Here is an 18,818-nt window from a genome sequence, read left to right as displayed (position 1 = left end):
ATGACGTTTTCAAAGTCTACAGTGCAATATGTGATAGGAAATCATGTACCTCGAATGACTTGAATTCTTCATCTGAATTACGATGAATCACATTCTCATAATCAATAATACGTGGCCCAAGTTATCGGTTTTCACGATTATAAAGTAAAGTTAAATTCCATTTTTCATCTGAACTAGAGTAATTAGTTTCTGGAACACTATTGCGACGTATCAACAAATATTAATCTCGTCATTTGTAATGTTCACATGAACACCCAAAACGCTCCATAATCCATTCCATTTGAGTTTACGACAGTAGCGCTCGCAAACAATGAAACCGGAAAAACCGGTCGGGAGCGTGATCTTTGGAACACACTACTTGTGTGATCGAGATCAAGACTCATGACGTCATGAATTTGGCGATAACTTGATTGAGAAAATCTCATAGTAATAATAATAAGACAACTCTGAGGAGAAAATTAAATGGTAGAAGAAAAAAGTTTTTTGTTATCACCCATTTGAATCTGGTACGTGATAAAATTTATATATTATTATTTAGATTGAAACAGTATCGTATATGGCATTAAAAAAAAAATCATATTTCATTTTTCTGGGATTCACAGACATTACTTGGTGTCTTTTATCAATTAAGTAAATTAAGTTTCGTAAATGTATAATATTAATTTGATTAATGATTTCTATGGGTGGATGCATGCACACACACATATACAGTTTCATCATTAATTTTTAGTGACAACATTCATGATAAGATCATCAGGGCCAGATTGGGCCTTAATGAGGCCCTGAACTAGTTAGATAGGGGGCTCTTTTATAAGTCCAGATATTGTGTAAATGCCAAATATGATTTTCGAAACCAGAGGGTTGAACTAAGGTACAATTAAGAAGTATAGGAATAGTGAAATAATAAATCTTCAACATGAAATCATTTTTATTCATAACAAACTCAAAAATGCAAAGGCAAGTAAAGATCAATTTTTAAAAGCACATTATCTGATATTGAAACAAGTTATAATTATTAAAGAATTATATTAAACTGAAATAACAAAATATTATAATTTATTTTGAGAAACTACAATACAATGGAATGATCCAAAACATTTTGTAAGAAGGGACAATTTACTTTGATAATGTCAGGCAAACTCAATTTCAACTATCTATTGAAAACCACATACACCAAACATTCCAACCAAAGTACTACTACCTTTGATAAGTATTTTTATTAATAATAATAATAATGAATGTCATTTATTGGTGAATACCAAAGGGCCATTGACTGAAGTCCTTCAGCCAGTGTACAATTTTTAAATATTTGCAGTGATTTTTACATATGCTTACATAATAGATTTGAGGTAAGTACATTATATTTCTGACAAAAAAATATAAATGATGAGAGTGGTTTGATGTTTTCCCAAATAGTTTTCTGTATCATGTATTTATTCATCCTAGTGGGCCCTGCCCACTACAAGGATATATAACATTTATTCATTCTGGCAATTGTTTTGGGAGCCACTATAATAAATATGCGCATGAGTTGTAACTTTTTATTAGTAACAAATGGAAAACATCAATTCTTATGACTTGAAACTTACATCTTAAAACAACATACAACTTGAAGTGTAGTATCTGTGACTATTCCTATGAAATGTATGTTGTCAATTATGGGAAATAAATGATCGATTGATTGAAGACTGCTGCATGAATGCAACCTATGATGACACTTTTTCATTTATTTCCTTCAGGAATTTTGCAATATTTTCGGTTTTTACCATTGGCTTCTGATGCACTGTTTGGATTCTTTGGTATAGTAATGAATAAATATTACTGGAGTTTTATCCCAACATGACCAATCCATTATTTCAATTCCTCGGCACGTGTTTCGATTAAACTAAATATACATACAATGTTATCCTTATTTATACCATATATACCTCTGCCAGGTACCTGCGTCTTAATTGTCTTGAATTAATTTTACAATGTTGCCTTATCTACTAGTCTTAAATTATTTTACAATGTGGCCTTATGTAATAATCAGGTAATTCTTCCTCTTGAAGATGGTCACTTGGTGATCGAAACATGTGTTGAGGTGTTAAAATAACGATTTGGTTTTGGGATCATTAGCTTGTTGAATCAAACATATTTCTTATTTGTAGATCTTTAAGGATACACCCTATACAAGATGAATTTACCTGTCTTGCTAATGGTGGTAACCAGTAATTATCAATATGATGATCACTCTATTGCTGTGGTAGGCAAAAGAAGCTCCTTCATTTTAGAAAATAATTCAGGGTGGATCCCAGCACCTCAAGAAAACTATGAAGTTCAAAATATTGGGAGAGTTGATGTTACCGCTCAGTTGTGGTATGGAGATGAAGCGTTTGCTTGGTGGGGAATAGTAACAGAAACTACATTAAAACCAGGGGAAGTAAAAATATTGGATAACGGTGGAAAAATATATTACTACACTGGATTGTTCATAATAAATAATAACAGCACTAGAGCCATTGTTCATGCTACTGGCGGCGAATTGTACAATCCTTTTGTTCCTCCAAAAATTAACTATATGCTGTGGCTCAGACGAATAGCCTATTTTGCACTGAAGAGAATCCCTTATGGGAAAAATTTTTCAAAACTTCTCAACCTTTTCTGGCCACATAAACAACCGAATGTTTGGCAAAACGTAACCCAAAATATATCGCCGTTATTAGAAAAGCAGGAACTTCAAATCATACAGAGTATTCTTGGAAATGAGGTTCTTTACTACAAAGATCAAATCGCCAGTCTTCAGGACGAGTTGAAGGATAATAATAAAACTAGGGAACATTACATGAACATTGCATATTCATTAGTTGGTTTTGAGCTTAAATTTGTGATGCCTAATACTTTTGAGGACCACAATACTGTTAACTTCTATATCTTGCCCCTTTATACCAATGCAGTTTCAATGAAGATGCATTTTTATACAATAGGTATTCAGCAAAAAGATCAGATTGGCTTAATGGATGATGATGTCTCAAACATCCAGAAATATATGAACAGAACTGTTGCACATTCTTCCGAATACATTAACTCTATGCTCAAGTGGCCAGTTGATAATGCTTATAACACGTCTACAGCAGAAGGTATTTTTGACAATATGATGACAGTTAGAAGTCACCTGGCTTTACATGGAGAGGAATATCTACCTTTCTGGAACCACATGATGAATAATCCATTAGCAAATGACACAGATGTTTACAATCATGTGATTTCTTATTCTGACTTTTTTGGTAGAGCCACCGCAAATCTCTATGCACAAGCTACCCCTGAGGAAGTTCCGGAGCCTTTAAATCCAAGACTCATTAAAGGAAAGAGGAATAAACTAATCAACATAAGAGTGTACCTTTGGGATCTCGAGATGACTGCAGTATCGGGAATGAGACTTGAGTTTTCAAGCCAAGATATTTACCAACTAGGTACAGTCACTGAGAAGTTTGCCGAGTTTGATTTGCGGGATACCTACATTGAGAAACTGATAGCGTTTGGTGAAGGGGAGATAGATGGTTTAAAGTTCTTTTTGGAAGATGGACGTACATTTATGTTTGGAACTGTTACATCTAAAACATTCAAAACTTTTGAGATGCCAAATCATCATATAGTTTCCTTATATATGTCGAGTGACTATAAGACTCTTCACAATAAAGCTGCAAATATAGCTGTTTCTTATCTGTGGAAAAACTAGTAATTATAAAATTGCTCATATAATATAATATGGTAAAGCTGTGGCTAGTTGCACTGTGGTAAAATGTAATAAAATATATATTTTTATTAGTTTTGAAAAATATGTATAAGTGGAAATGTTTTCAGTAATGTAACTTCAATAGAACTCCTGCTGAAAGTTGAAAAAAATAGTCATAAGAATAATAGAAATAAGGCATCGAGATGTACAAAGTGACACCAGAAGATGATTGTGTGTGGATACAACTCCTTACTCAATGTATCGCCACTTTTGACAATATATTTTTGTGATATATATATAGTAAATGTTTTAACTAACAGTAGCTAGTCACAATAGGCATGTTTTGGTTTTGAGTTTACTGATACGGATCATCCCACATCAATATGTCAGTTGTGGACTGATACGATTTTAGCTTAACTAGATTCAGCATTCAGTCAGGTGACTGTTTTTGACTGCTAGAAATATTGAATTGTAAAGGCTAATTATTTGTAAAAAGCTATTCCCATTTCTTGAATAATCTCATCAGTGAAACCCCAAATTTAGTAGGTACAGGGGTCATAAAACATAAGGTCTACATTTTTTTTCAATTGCTAGCTCTAACCAGTGGCTTGGCATCGTTATCAACAAATTATTTTTGCACATATCTCGAAATGTCGGAATCAATCTTTTTTACAGAGAAATTTTGACAATATATTTTTGTGATTTATATATATATATATATATATATATATATATATATATATATATATATATATATATATATATATATATATATATATATATATAGTAAATGTTTTAACTAACAGTAGCTAGTCACGATAGGCATGTTTTGGTTTTGAGTTTACTGTTACGGATCATCTCAAATCAATATGTCAGTTGTGGACTGATAAGATTTTAGCTTAACTAGATTCAGCATTCAGTCAGGTGACTGTTTTTGACTGTTAGAAATATTGAATTGTAAAGGCTAATTATTTGTAAAATGCTATTCCCATTTCTTGAATAATCTCATCAGTGAAACCCCAAATTTACTAGGTACAGGGGTCATAAAACATAAGGTCTACATTTTTTTTCAATTGCTAGCTCTAACCAGTGGCTTGGCATCGTTATAAACAACTTATTTTTGCACATATCTCGAAATGTCGGAATCAATCTTTTTTACAGAGAAATTTTGAGTTTTATTATCCAACTACTTTTTTTATCATTTACTAGTTACTCAACTACTTTTATATTGAATTAATAGGATATCACACTCAATATTACATGGTGCTGTTGAAAATTTTAAGAAAATTCAATATTTAATACTGATATTAAAATACCACATTCATATGTTCTATGTTTATGTTCTAAATTCAACAATATAATACATCTTGCCTTAAAAATAGATATACAAACATAATGTAGTTATTTTTTTGCTGCGTTCTTTTATAGGAGTCCTTAAGATGTTTTTTATTATTCTGGACATAATTCGGTTTTGTGATGCACTGTTTGGAACCTTTAGTGTAGTAATGAATATTACTGGAATTTTAACACCTCGACACGTGTTTCGATCACCAAGTGATCATCTTCAAGATAAAGATCAAACTATTTTCTCTTGAAGATGATCAAGCACTACAAAATTACATACACTTCTTTTTTTTTTAAAGACACGTTTATTGGTCTCATACCCGTCCTAATTTTTAGTTGTAACATTTTCTACTTTCCAATATTTTGTCTGACTTCGTGCTTCTTTTTCACCAGAAAGACCAGTTAAACAAAAAAGTAATATAACAACTAACCAAGATACTTACATTTGACTAAAAACAACACTTCTAATTTGCACCTGTATTAATTAATCTACAATAAGCATTATAATCTTTAAAGTTCACAATCTTATTTACCTGAAGAGGATTATCACTGAAAGGATCCTTTTGCATATTCAGGTAAAAATTGTATTATACATATTAGTGTTTGAAATGGAATATTTTTTCCAAAAAGTCTTTTAATGATTATATTGATTTTTAATTTAAAAATAATGCATGATTGATACATAAAGTTTTAAATTGATCTTTGATATTTATTAATACATTTAAAAATAATTTAATTTTGTATTACATGAGTAATGGTTAAATTGTGATCAGAAAATAAAAACCACCTTTCAGAGATTAATTAATATATATAAGATTATACCAGCCATACTCACGATTAGGAGTTGGTCAAGACTCCCATGTATATCAAGGTATTAAATGTTATAACAAACTCATGGCTATTCATCCTGAGTTAAGTTTAATGAGTAGGAATGAACTAAAATGTTGGTTGAATGAATTCTTAAAAAACAAGGTGTTCTACTCTCTTCAAGAATTTTTAAATTGTTAATGTTCATTGTATATTTTAATATTTTACTTATCAAAAATGTATATGTATAATCTTGTAAATTTTAATTACTTTTAAGCTCTCTTTGTGACTAGTCCAATAAGTTTCATGTATTTACACTTTTTTTTATGTTGTACATGCGAACTTTGGTGATGAATAATGAAGGACTTTCTTGAAAAAGGCATTAAAGCCCATAAATCGTACATGGCTAGGTCAGATTAAAAAAAAACGTGGGAAGCTGAGAAAAGTGAGGCAAGAATGAAGATGTAAGGAAAAGTGAGAGAAACCATGCAAAAGAAAAAACTATTAATAGCAGATGACGAATAGTAATTTGAGTACAAATAAAACACCGATCAACAAGGCAAATAAAAATTCTTTAAAGGATACTATGTATAACTAGAAGGAGCAGAAGACTATTTAGAATGGTTATTAAATTCAGATTATTAAAAAAAAAATATCTAAATTGTATCGATAGTCTCTTCCAAACAGGTCTCAATTTTCCTACTTTTAATTAGAAGAAATTGAATACGAGACCCCGCACAACGACATAATATGCTTAGTAAAGAGGATATAAGATATTACATATCCAGATGATTCAATGAAATAGTGGAATGTTTTGACATTTAATGTCCCCAAGTTCATAAGTAATATATAACACTCCGTTTAGAAATACTAAAGTTAAATGTAACAGGTATGTAGTGTGCCCCAAAATTTAAATATGTATTCAGATAACTATTTTATTCAATATTTTTTATAAATTAGATCTAATTTATCTACAATGATAAAGTATGTCGTATTAATCACTTCTCAATATATCAATTATATAAAAGTATGATAAAATTAAATGTGTTCAGCAATCAGTGCTTTGTTTTTATGGCAATACCTAAATAAATAATTTCCGAACATTATAACCGTTCTAATTCCGGTGGTATATGAATTTTGTTCCTTATAGCAAACTGTTTCAGTGCTTCATAACGGCCTTTTATCTCCATCATTTCTTCTCTCATACTGTGAACCTCTTCTTGCATAATTTCCATGTCCCTCCACTCTTGTGTCTTCTCTGTTTCAAGCTCATCTTTTTGTTCAATTCGTTTTATTCTACAAGATGCAGCGTACCCCCTATTTTTCAATGTTCTTCTACGTTGCTTCATTCGAACTATGTCATCTCTTGAGAGGCCTCTCAGTTTAAGTTGCCTATTCAAGTCCCTTACAGAAATACTAACCAGCTCGTCATCAGATATGTCGACGATAGGTGGAGGTGATAAAGGAGCCTAACAAATTAAGGATTCATATGTAATTGTTTCTGGATTGACACAAGAGTTACTTACAAGTTTTCCTGATTTTTTTGGTTCTGATGCCATACCTTTCAATTATTTCACGCCAAAATATCTGTAATTTTCTTATATATTAAATTTCCAATATTTATGTCAATTTCAAAAAATAAACAAATATAACCAAAAAATTTCTAGATTATTCTGGAATGTCAAATATTTTCATAGACGTCTGGAGATAGCAGCCGTCTCGCATGTTTAATCGTTGGTAGAAAAGTTTATATTCAATTTACAGTTCCCAAAATTCACTACGAAGGAAAGTGACATTTATTATATACAGCTGCCGGACTGAGTCATGGCTTGTGACTGCTTTTTATATATCCACAAGAACCCAAATGGCATTTTAATATCCATTTATTGTTTACCTCTTCATTCGTACTACGGAAAATTGCAAACAAAAGTTTCTATTCCTTTATTTTCCTAATACTTTCTTTGTCGTACACCGACCCAATAGACCGGTTTCGGGGTGTTTGATGAATGACAAACGTTATTTTCTGTATTCTATATTCTATTGAACAATATTTCACATGCTATTGGCTCTTGAATTGAAATCAAATACAGTATATTTGTGTTAATTGAATAGAATTATTCTATTTGAATAAGCGTATCACTTATTTATATATTGTCAACTCACTTTCAGTCATAACAGCGTAGTGTTCATAACACTGTCTTCTCATTTTGCTCATATCGAACATATTACTATTTTTGGGAATCGTTTCTATAATGACGAAAGCTGGTTGGTGATTAACAGACCCCATACTGATTTTTTTTTACATCATATATGTATTTTACCTTTGATATGCACTCTCATATTTCCTTCATTTATTTAGGGGTATTGAAATTTCGATTGGAAAATGTAAAAATTCTACATATGCTTCTCTAGAACACAAGGATCATTTCAGAATTCATTGCAAAGTTTGAAGTCTAAATTTCAATCAGATGGTTTAACCAAAGAACTCGAATATTTATATTGTCGTAAAATTCAAGTTCATATACCTCGTTTCAATTTTTTTCTTTCTAGCCTAAGCATAACTTATGTTTGTACTCAATGTCTGGTAAATTACGCAACAATGGAAGCAGAAACACATGTCGACCAAAGTGTCTATCAACAATATGTCGTTGTAGGTTGCATATTGCAAGACACCACAACCCTGGACGAAGCTTCCGTAAGAGGAAATTAATCTACTGCGCCAGCAAGGAGGCAAAAACCAAACCAAAACGAGAAGATGAGTTTTGATGAGGTTAAACCTCTATAATACTGAAATATTCTGATGGATCCACGAACTAAGGCCATGTTAGAAATATATTAAAACTTACAACCTTTTATTTACCGGGGATACCTATGTTGTATGTTTTCTAACTTCACCTTCCTTATAGATGATATATATGGGACTTACACATATGTATCCAAGGATACCCTACCTCTTAAGTGAAGATTGTGGAACTAGAGGCTGGATATATGTCTTAGGACGCACCCAATTAAACGAAGAACAAGTATAACTATAACCTAATAATAAAAAAAAATCAGTTTGTGTATGGGTTTGTTTTGAATATAAGGGAGTTTAAATTTCTTGAAATTCTATTTTCATTACAAATAATTAAAAACATCATCCATTACGAAAAAATGTTATGAACTCATTTCATTTTCCGAACTAAAATGAAAGTACGAATAAAAAATTGGACTGGAGTGGCTACTTGGCGATGGGTTGCTAATGATGATAACTGTGGAATTTGTCGAATGCCTTTTGATGGCTGTTGTCCAGACTGTAAACTACCAGGTGATGATTGCCCCTTAGTTTGGGGACAGTGTTCCCATTGTTTTCATATGCACTGTATTGTGAAGTGGTTGCAGTCCCAACCAGTTAACCAACAATGTCCGATGTGTAGACAGGAGTGGAAATTCAATAATAAATAACTTGTACAGTTGAATGTTAAGTACCCTATATGAAATAATAAAAATTTTTGAATGAATTTCTTCTTATTCTTCTAGCTGATGTTACAGAAAATTCAAATCACCTGAACTATTCAATATTTTTATTAACTCTGATACAACTTTAATATTTATACTATTTCCTAAAACCATATATTTCCTTCTATCACTGAGAGAGTCAGGAAATTGAAACTCATCAGGAAAACACATGAGCCTACATATCTCCTTAGGAGTAAAAAATCTTAACTGCAACGATTTCAAAAGTTCCAATCGTGAATCTGAGTTTAAATCTGAAGATTTGGCCAAAGTATATATTTCTGTCACTTCTTTTTTACTTCTAGGAGTGAAGACACTCCCTGTTCCTTCAATAAATCGTCCGTAAGCTTTCGTGAAACAGCAGGATCTTCTAGAATTTTTATGACAAATATCTAAAATGTTAAATCTTTTATTCAATATGTTCTCAGATAACAAATATTTCTGGTTTGTATCTGCTTCCAATATTTCTTCAATGGAATAACATTCAGGTACTACTTTGAATGCCGGAAAAGATTCCATCTGAAACAAAAATCTTCATCAATTGATCTACTGACTCAAATTGATAAACAATTTTACTTTTATTTGGAAGTATCAGTCATTGTTAATTTTCATCTTCATTATACAAATGACCAATTAGCTCTAGAATATGAAATTAAATGACATTCAATAGTACTCACCATTGGTTCTATTTCGAAGGAAAAACTACCGGGTAACTTTTTCCCTAAACAGTAATATCTATGCCTTGAGTTGGGGATCCCCATTTGGTGAGGGCTCAAAATGAATTCTTGAAATATGAAGTTACTTTTTGTTAATGTGTCCACTAACATGTCTCGCATTATGGACTTTTCAAACCCCTTTACATTTTCAATAAGTATATTTTGTATATTCAGGTCGGGTAAAATTTCTAAAATGTGTAAAAATGATGCAGTTCTGGGATCCTTGATATCATTCTGTAATCCGTTTCGAGTAAATGGCTGGCACGGGGGAGACATGAAAATTGTGTCAATATTCAGTTTTTGATAAACTCTGGAGTTAATCCTTCAATATTGGAATTGAATAAGGGAGTATTGGGGAAATTTAGTTTGTAAATTTCATTAGCAACATTACTGATTTCAATAGATGCCACTATGTTGCCTTTCACACCACTTTCTGTAAAATAATTCATAATTTGTCATCCACTTTCTAAGAAATCTCAAGTGTTCACATTTTTTTACATTAATCAATCAATCAATAAATAATGAAAATTTACTGATATTTCAAGAGAAATTTGAAATAACCCACCTAGTAATGCTAAATGCATTCCTCCTATGCCACTATATAACTCTAAAACGTTCATTTTCCAAACTAAGATCGACTACTAGAGACCAGTAACGTAATTATTATCATGTCTACCACAGAGACTTTTTGAATCAACATCTACAAAAGTCTTTACTTCTATGCTATACGGTGACAAAACATTACAACATTTTTACAAGCTGAATTTCAGAATCATTTTTCTGACACAATCACAGCATAGTCTATGCTATGACACAATACACGTCATCTTCTTCTATTTCAATTAATGGGTTCAGCTGCCAGGGCTATCCAGCCAGGAGTTCCAGGATCATGTTGCTACTAACTACAGGTGGAGCCCACACTGAAGTGGATCTGAGTTTGACCCAAACCCCACCTGGGTTTGCGGTAAAACAAAGTTCAACTGTAATTTTAAGTCAGTTAACAAGCAATGTCCGACTGCATTAGAGTGTAAGCACTAATGTGAGGTGGTGCATTATGGTTACGTGTATGGACACTACGATCGGTCGTGAGTGGCGAAGCACTGCATGCGCACAATTATTAAGTTTGTCTTGATCATAACAGCTTTATATTGGATGCAATCAGGAATTTGGATAAGGTTTGTATGTTAGATGGTGATATATGTTTGAAAAAGATATCGTGGAAGGTAAGAGGCTGAATTGTTGAAGGAGGGATGCTGAGAGAGGCATGAAGCATTTGTATATTGTGAGAATTGTTAGGACAGACAAAGAATACATGTAGGAGAGTCTGCATTTCTCCACATTCGCAGCGGTTGTCATCAACTATCTTAAGTTTGTAGAGATGCGCTTTGTTGAGGCAATGATTCCTCCTAATTCTACACATATTAACGATTTCTCTACGAGAACAAGTAGCCAGATCCTTGAACCAAGGAGTTTTGTAAGGTTGTGGTACAGAGGAAAAGTAACGTTTGGCTTTGATTTGTCCGTCTTCGCTATATTGATTGGTCCAGTCTATCCAGATATTATGTTTCAATAATGCGTGAAACTCCCTATAGTCTGCTTGATTAGAAGTAGGAGATTTGAGCCGGTTCTAAGCCTCCCCCCACCACTATGACGTATTAATTGCTTTTTTATTGGTTGTTGTTTGGTGAAGTCAATGTGATGTGACCTTGAAGGGTGTGGTGTATGGATCGTTCAGAAATTTTTTCCCGGTTCTAATACTCCCCCCACCAATATGACGTGTTATTTGCTTTTTTTTGTTGTGCAGTGAAGTCAAGGCGTTGTGACCTTGAAGTGTCTGGTGCATGGATCGTTCAGATTTTTTTTTCATATGAGATTTTGTGTGTGTATGTGTGTGTGTGTGTGTTAGAGAATGCACGGTACAGGGTTTCATCATGTGCTTGTTTGTCTATGTACAAACATACGTCTGCATACTTCGAAGATCCTCCAAGTAATGAATGCTCCATCGGTGTGAGGGCACCAAGTTAGTAGTGGAGTGACGTCACAGCAATAACCGTTCAACGGCTAGAGAGCGACATGTTCACTCCACGACGTGTGGCAGAGTAATGCGTATTCATCAGTCTGCTCTCACCTCCCTCGATGTAGTGAAGGATGTGACGTAATGCCCCAGACTCGCCATCAATGGTGACACGCAGGCGGGCGAGGACTGTGCTAACGTCTGTCCTCTCCGAGAGCGCAACGACAATTGCTTGTTCGGCTATCGCTCTCGAAGCAGTGAATGATGTGACGTAACGCATCACCCTACCCTCGCTATTGATGGTGACACGCAGGCGGGCGAGGACTGTGCAAACGTCTGCCCTCTCCGAGAGCGCAACGATCACTGCTTGCTCGTGCCGGCAACTCGCATCAAATTGGGAGATGGGCTTGGCTGTGACGTCAGGCATCTCTAGTGGATGCATCGATGTGTCCTTACCTACCCTCACTCTCTACGGTGATGCGCAGGCGACGTGGATTATGGTATTTAAGAAGCGGGCGAGTGTTGGTTATGTCAGTTTCCATCGAGTGAGTTAGTGAGAACATATCATAGAAAATGTATTCTTGTGAATGTGGTAAATCTTTTACCCGTAGTGACAACCTTCGTCGTCATCAGCTCCAGAGTTGCCAAGGAGGGCCATCAGTGAAACGAGTGAGATTAGATGACGCTGCAGCACCTATGTACACATGTAATTGTTGTAATGTGATGATTCCATTGACTCAAGTGAATTCTCACAATAGAACTCTACAACATAAGAATAATACATGTGTTCAATTCAGTGATGGTGTTCAAATTATAAAGAGCGCCTTCAAACGTCGGATTGCGACATACAGGGTGCAGAGTTCCATTGTTTCCACCGATTACATGTTATTCTTTAATGAAATCAGGCAGAAAGTTATAGAATTATTGGAATCGGCCATCAGGGTTCACAAAATCATCAAAGTGAATATGGAAGTATTTGGGAGTTATATTCTACAAACACAAGACCTGAAGGAAACCAAATCATTTAATTCACAGAATAGAACAGTTGATCAATCTACTGATTTGAATTCCTTATTTGATGGATTTCGAAATGGGATTATCGCTCAAACTACAGAATTCCAGGAACGTGATTCAGGTAAACATTTCTACCAAGTTTTAATTGGATGGATTAGTAATATTGTTCTGTATTTAAGGTTGGACTTGTGAAAAAATCATGTTTCTGGAGTTGAACATTAATAAATACAGCCCGCTCAGTGGATGTTCATATGTGAAGCTGCTTGAATGTATCGAGCGTAGGAAGGCCGTGGTTAATGTCCGTAATGAAGATCAGCATTGTTTTGCATGGGCTATCACTTCAGCACTACATCCTGCAATCGATAGAACATCAGAAGTTTCATCGTATCCACATTTCAGTACAGTCATAGATGTAACAGGTATGAATTTTCCGGTAAAGTTGAAAGATATTGTGAAATTTGAAGACAAGAATGATATTTCAGTTAATGTGTACGGTTTAGAAAGTAAATTCGAGAAGGGTAAAATAATGTATGGAATAATTGGACCATTACGTTACTCTCAGAGAAGACTTAGAAGACATGTCAATTTGTTACTTATCACAGATGATTTCGGTAATAATCATTATTGTTGGATTAAAGATCTTTCAAGATTAGTTTCAAGCCAATTATCGGCTCATGAACATAAGAAATATTTTTGTGATGGCTGTTTATTATATTTTTCTAATGAACAATTACTATTACGTCATAAGATAAATGATTGTAATCACTTGAGTACTACAACACCATCAACCAATTTCAAAGTCAATAAATATGGGAAAACGGTACCTGAAAATATACTAACTTTTGAAAACTTTGAGAAACAAATGAAGGTACCATTTGTAGTGTATGCCGATTTTGAATCAGTACTGAAGCCGATTCAAACCACTAAACCAAATCCTGAATACTCGTATTCGATCAAGACATTCAAACATGAGCCTTATTCATTTGCTTATTTGATTAAATGTTCATACAATGATGATTTATCAAAATTTGTTTCGTATAGGGGTATGGATGCAGCCCAGAAATTCGTTAGCAAAATCGAAGATGATTTGAAAAATATTTATGAAAATCATCTCAGGTTTCCTATTCCTATGGATGTACAAACTCCTGAGGAAGAGGAACAGTTTGCTTCTGCCACAAATTGTGGCATTTGTTCCAAACAATTTAATGATGGCGAAGTCAAAGTGAGGGATCATTGTCACCTCACAGGAAAAAAAAGGTCCCCTGCTGCTCATTCATCTTGTAATTTGAATTTTAAATTGCCAAATTTCATTCCTATAATTTTTCACAATCTCAGTGGATATGATTGTCATTTATTCATAAAGGAATTGTATAAAAACAAAGATAAAGTGGATGTCATCCCACAAACTAATGAGAAATATATATCTTTCACAAAACATCTCTTTACACACTCCTATACGGATAAAGATGGTAGGGTGAAGAAGAATTATTTGAAAATGAGATTCATTGATAGTTTCAGATTCATGCCTAGTTCTTTGGAGAATTTAGGTGCAAATTTAACATCTGATCAGTGTATCGAGATGCGCAAACATTTCCCACAAATTGAAAATTTCAATTTGATGAGAAAGAAAGGTGTATTTCCCTATAGTTTTGTTGATGACATCGAAAAACTGAATCATCCAAGACTTCCAACCAAAAATCAATTTTATGATAAACTCAATTGTGAACATGTATCAGATAATGATTATGGGAGAGCTCAACTTGTTTGGAATTTATTCGAATGTCAGGATTTGGGTGAATACTCTGATTTATATTTAAAGTCAGATGTGTTACTATTATGTGACATTTTTGAAAACTTTAGAAATATATCTGTTGATAAATATAAATTGGATCCGGCACAATACTTCACTGCACCCGGATTATCGTGGGATGCCATGTTGAAATATACTAATATTGAATTGGAATTACTAACTGATATTGATATGGTTCACTTCTTTCAAAAAGGTATTCGTGGTGGAATAAGTCAATGTAGTGAAAGGAAACATAAAGCAAACAATAAATTTTTACCGGATTATAATCCAAATGAACCATCTTCATTCATTTCATATTTGGATGCAACAAATCTATATGGTCATAGCATGTCGCAACCATTACCAACAGGTGAATTTTCATGGTTAGCACCTCATGAAATTCTCAATCTTGATATAATGAATGTGGATATTGATAGTCCTTATGGATATGTATTGGAAGTGGATATACATTATCCCCAAGAACTTCATGATAAACATTCCGATTTACCATTCTTAGTTGAACGTTTGATACCTCCATATGCAAAATCGAAAGTTCCCAAATTAATTCCAAATTTAAACGACAAAAGAAAATATATTGTTCACTATAGAAACTTACAGCAAGCTGTCAATCATGGTTTGATAGTGATGAACACACATAGAGTATTGAGGTTTAAGCAATCATGTTGGATGAAGCCTTATATAGATTTGAATACTGAAATGCGTAATAGGTCTAATAACAAATCTGAAAAAGATTTCTACAAACTAATGAATAATGCAGTCTATGGAAAAACAATGGAAAACGTAGACAATAGAATTGATGTTAGACTCATTACACATTGGGAAAATATAAAAAGAACTATAGGTGCTAGTTGTCTCATATCTCGACCAAATTTTAAAAAATGCTCTATTTTTACAGAAAATTTTGTTGCCATTCAATTGGCTAGAGTAAAAGTTCATTATGATAAACCACTATATTTAGGATTTTCCATTCTAGAATTATCTAAAACAGTTATGTATGATTTTTTCTATGGATGTATCAAACAACAGTTTGGAGAAGATGCGTCCTTACTCTACACTGATACCGACTCCCTTATTCTCAAAGTAAATACAGACAATTTCTATGAATTTATCAAAAATAATATAAATAAGTTCGATACATCTAATTATAAAATAGGAAACCAATTCAATATTCCAGTGACAAAGTCAGTTCTGGGTAATTTCAAAGATGAATTCCCAAATGATCCAATAATCAGCTTTTACGGTACAGGTGCTAAAGCGTATTACGTGAAATCTGTTGATGGTGAACTGAAGAAGGCCAAAGGTGTGAAACGATCTGTTATAAAGAATGAATTGACATGTGAAGACTATGAAAAAATCATTGAAGAGGGAGGTATGATATTCAGGAAGATGAACTCGTTCAGAAGCGTATTGCATGATATTTACACTGAATTGAAAAATAAAGTCGCTTTATCGTATCATGACGACAAGAGATTCATCATTCCGAATACCACTCGAACTCTTCCATGGGGTCATAGCGATATAGAATTTTATCGAAATGATCCTAATGATAACATTCGTTGGGTGTCTGAAATCGTTCATTCTTTTTCTCAAGAGAGCGCCTTAGACCAACTAATCAATTTGTTGACTGTAGAGATGAATAATTGAATTATAATTCGAAGTATTATTGCTTATTCCTTCAAACCGGAACATTCTTATTTGTGATTATTTGTGATTATTGTATTATGTATTGTATATGTATCACTTTTACCAAGTTACTTAGATGAATAAAAAATGATAAAAATATTATTTGTTTCATTTCTATTTTCCTAACCAATTACTGTAAAGTATATAACATAATGTAAATGAAAGAAATATCAGTTTGAAAAGAATCATCGTAGAGTGCACAATGTCTAAAACAATCGATAAGTTTGGTAGAAAAAGAAAATTGGGTGGTAATGTCATTCGAGGTCCTCCCGGGATTGGTTTTAAATTAACAAAAGATGGTCATTATGACATGCAAAGAAAAATATTGAAAAATATAAGCGAACCAATTGACAAGAGTGATTGTGTAACTGTATCATATCTTGAGGGGGAAATTAACGGAACAAAGGAGGTTATACTTCTAGCCCTACAAGCTGCAATACAATCCACAATAGGTAATATTGCTCGCGATGCCCGTCAAGCATTTGACGATAAAATTGCAGAGGCTCGGATAACTTTCACTCGTAAATTTGACAAACTTACAAATGATGTGGACATAAAAATGTCTGACATAACAGCGTCTACAAATAAAAAATTTGATGCTATGTCAAACATAACAGGGACTACAATGAAAAAGTATGATGTACTAGAAGAGCGGCACCACCCCCCGGGTGGTGGGTGGGGGGCCACCGCGCCGGCGCGCGAAGCGCGCCGGCGCGGTGGCCCCATTACGCCCCATTACGCCCCATTACGCGAGCGTAGCGAATTGGGGCGTAAGCCGCGCGGAGCGCGGCCCGCTTTCTTCCCACCATTGCTCACCCCGCCCACTTCCTACCATTTCTCGCCCCACCATATTCCAACCATTGCGCATGCACGCCCCCACCTCATTCCCTCCACTCCCAATGATGTTGATACCCCGAGGAGCACGTTCTTCTACATTCAGTACGACAACTCCAGTCATCCAGAGCAGTCCAGCCATACTCAACCAGAAGCAGTGTACTATACGACGAGGAGCTAAGTTTGAGTAAGTTAACAATGTACTTTAATTTTTTACATCTACTAACTTTGTATTATTTTACATTTTCAGAATGGCATCCAACACTCAGGAATTAAATAACGCTGTGGCATCCATCATGCCTATGACAGAGCAGGAGAAGGCATCCACTTCACGAGTTAGGTGCAGATCCACCAGCCCTGACTTATTCGAGGAGGAGGAGGAAGTCAGGCCTGTAAAGAAGGTTTGCCAACGACCTGCAGCGAAGGTTGGTCCTATTTCTAAGTACCGAGCTACTTGCAATAGGACTAATCCTTATGCAGGTAGTTGGTCGACCGCTCCAAACAGCTTAAGGCCCTCCACACCACCCGCAGCAGTAGTGGAACAACCTAGGGCGCCTTCTCCGGAGGAGCCACCAGTTGTATTGTCCCCATCGGAGGAGGCTCCCATCGTATTCACTCCGTCGGTGGTGCCGCTTTCGCCGATGCTGGCAACACCGGTGACGAATCCTGAAGTGTTAGTGCCACAAGTGCGACAGCCTATCGGAGAGGTTAGTGAAATGTTGGACAGTTTTCTACAGAGATGTAAGGAAGCAGAACATGCTTCTCGAGCTAGTGAGGCCGCGTTGGTTAAAAGGAAGCGCGAAATGGCTGAAATTGTTAACCGACGGAGGGAAGCAGAAAAAGTAATAGCCGAACTAGATCGGAAGTATGCATCTCTGGAGAAAAAGTGTGAAGCAGATACCTCTTCGATAGAGACTTATAAAAAGTTAGTGACTTTTATAAAAACTTTCCCATAGATTAAGTGTAAGTGTAGTAAGATTAGTTTTAGGTTAGTTAGGAATATTTAATTAAGATAGTTTTAAGTTTATGTTTGTAATTTTAGGAAATAAAAATAAAATAAAAAAAAAGAAGTGAAATTAAGGGTGTACATTGTTTTGGTTTGGTACACATTGAACAATGCGATGGTTGGAGCATTTTTCTTCACTTCGTCTCATTATTATTTCCTTTTTTTATTTCAATTACAAGTTCTTCTATGCAAATACCTCACATCAATTTTTGTGTTCTCTAATCTATTGTAAATAATCTCTTGGGAAGAAAATATGTTTCATAATGAAATCAATAAGTATATTTCATATAATTCATATAGTATTTTCAATTTTCTCTTTCATGGAATATAGCTCATGTCATTTTTGAAATTCATTCCCACTTAATCCCCTCTCCTCCCCC

At 34.3% G+C, this 18,818-nt stretch overlaps 5 protein-coding genes across 6 annotated transcripts; 3 read left to right on the top strand and 2 right to left on the bottom strand.

Annotated features, from left to right (window-relative positions):
- Positions 1 to 358: 358 nt before the first annotated feature.
- Positions 359 to 4,011, top strand: LOC111508756 (uncharacterized). Of its 2 annotated transcripts, none has more exons than XM_023164363.2 (2): positions 359 to 506; positions 2,151 to 4,011. In XM_023164363.2, the coding sequence occupies exon 2, from the start codon at positions 2,177 to 2,179 to the stop codon at positions 3,716 to 3,718; it is 1,542 nt and encodes a 513-aa protein (XP_023020131.2). In that variant the 5' UTR covers positions 359 to 506; positions 2,151 to 2,176; the 3' UTR covers positions 3,719 to 4,011. The 2 variants fall into 2 exon arrangements, with proteins under 2 accessions (XP_023020131.2, XP_074039456.1); XM_074183355.1 differs by lacking the exon at positions 359 to 506 and adding an exon at positions 1,409 to 1,799.
- maf-S (MAF bZIP transcription factor K) lies at positions 3,799 to 7,551 on the bottom strand. Its single transcript, XM_023164362.2, has 2 exons — positions 7,393 to 7,551; positions 3,799 to 7,335 (listed from the first exon to the last, which is right to left on the bottom strand). Exons 1-2 carry the CDS (start codon positions 7,423 to 7,425, stop codon positions 6,970 to 6,972), a joined length of 399 nt encoding a protein of 132 aa, XP_023020130.1. The 5' UTR covers positions 7,426 to 7,551; the 3' UTR covers positions 3,799 to 6,969.
- A 1,501-nt stretch (positions 7,552 to 9,052) lies between these two features.
- Positions 9,053 to 9,366, top strand: LOC111508754 (anaphase-promoting complex subunit 11). Its single transcript, XM_023164361.2, has one exon. It carries the CDS (start codon positions 9,053 to 9,055, stop codon positions 9,308 to 9,310), a length of 258 nt encoding a protein of 85 aa, XP_023020129.1. The 3' UTR covers positions 9,311 to 9,366.
- On the bottom strand, positions 9,151 to 10,884 carry Mt2 (tRNA (cytosine(38)-C(5))-methyltransferase). Its single transcript, XM_023164359.2, is given in 4 exon segments — positions 9,151 to 9,880; positions 10,039 to 10,373; positions 10,376 to 10,510; positions 10,643 to 10,884. Coding segments are annotated over 4 exon segments (1,014 nt in total). The 5' UTR covers positions 10,698 to 10,884; the 3' UTR covers positions 9,151 to 9,391.
- A 6,491-nt stretch (positions 10,885 to 17,375) lies between these two features.
- Positions 17,376 to 18,574, top strand: LOC141485805 (uncharacterized). The gene is made up of 2 exons (XM_074183349.1): positions 17,376 to 17,619; positions 17,683 to 18,574. The coding sequence occupies exons 1-2, from the start codon at positions 17,465 to 17,467 to the stop codon at positions 18,386 to 18,388; spliced, it is 861 nt and encodes a 286-aa protein (XP_074039450.1). The 5' UTR covers positions 17,376 to 17,464; the 3' UTR covers positions 18,389 to 18,574.
- Positions 18,575 to 18,818: the final 244 nt, after the last annotated feature.

Source organism: Leptinotarsa decemlineata, unplaced genomic scaffold, assembly GCF_025532065.1.
Source record: "Leptinotarsa decemlineata unplaced genomic scaffold, Ldec_3_MD MMD2_P_RNA_scaffold_2, whole genome shotgun sequence".
Taxonomy (NCBI): Eukaryota; Metazoa; Arthropoda; class Insecta; order Coleoptera; family Chrysomelidae; genus Leptinotarsa; species Leptinotarsa decemlineata.
Note: the sequence above shows the minus strand (reverse complement) of the source record. Positions and strands in the feature narration are given on the sequence as shown.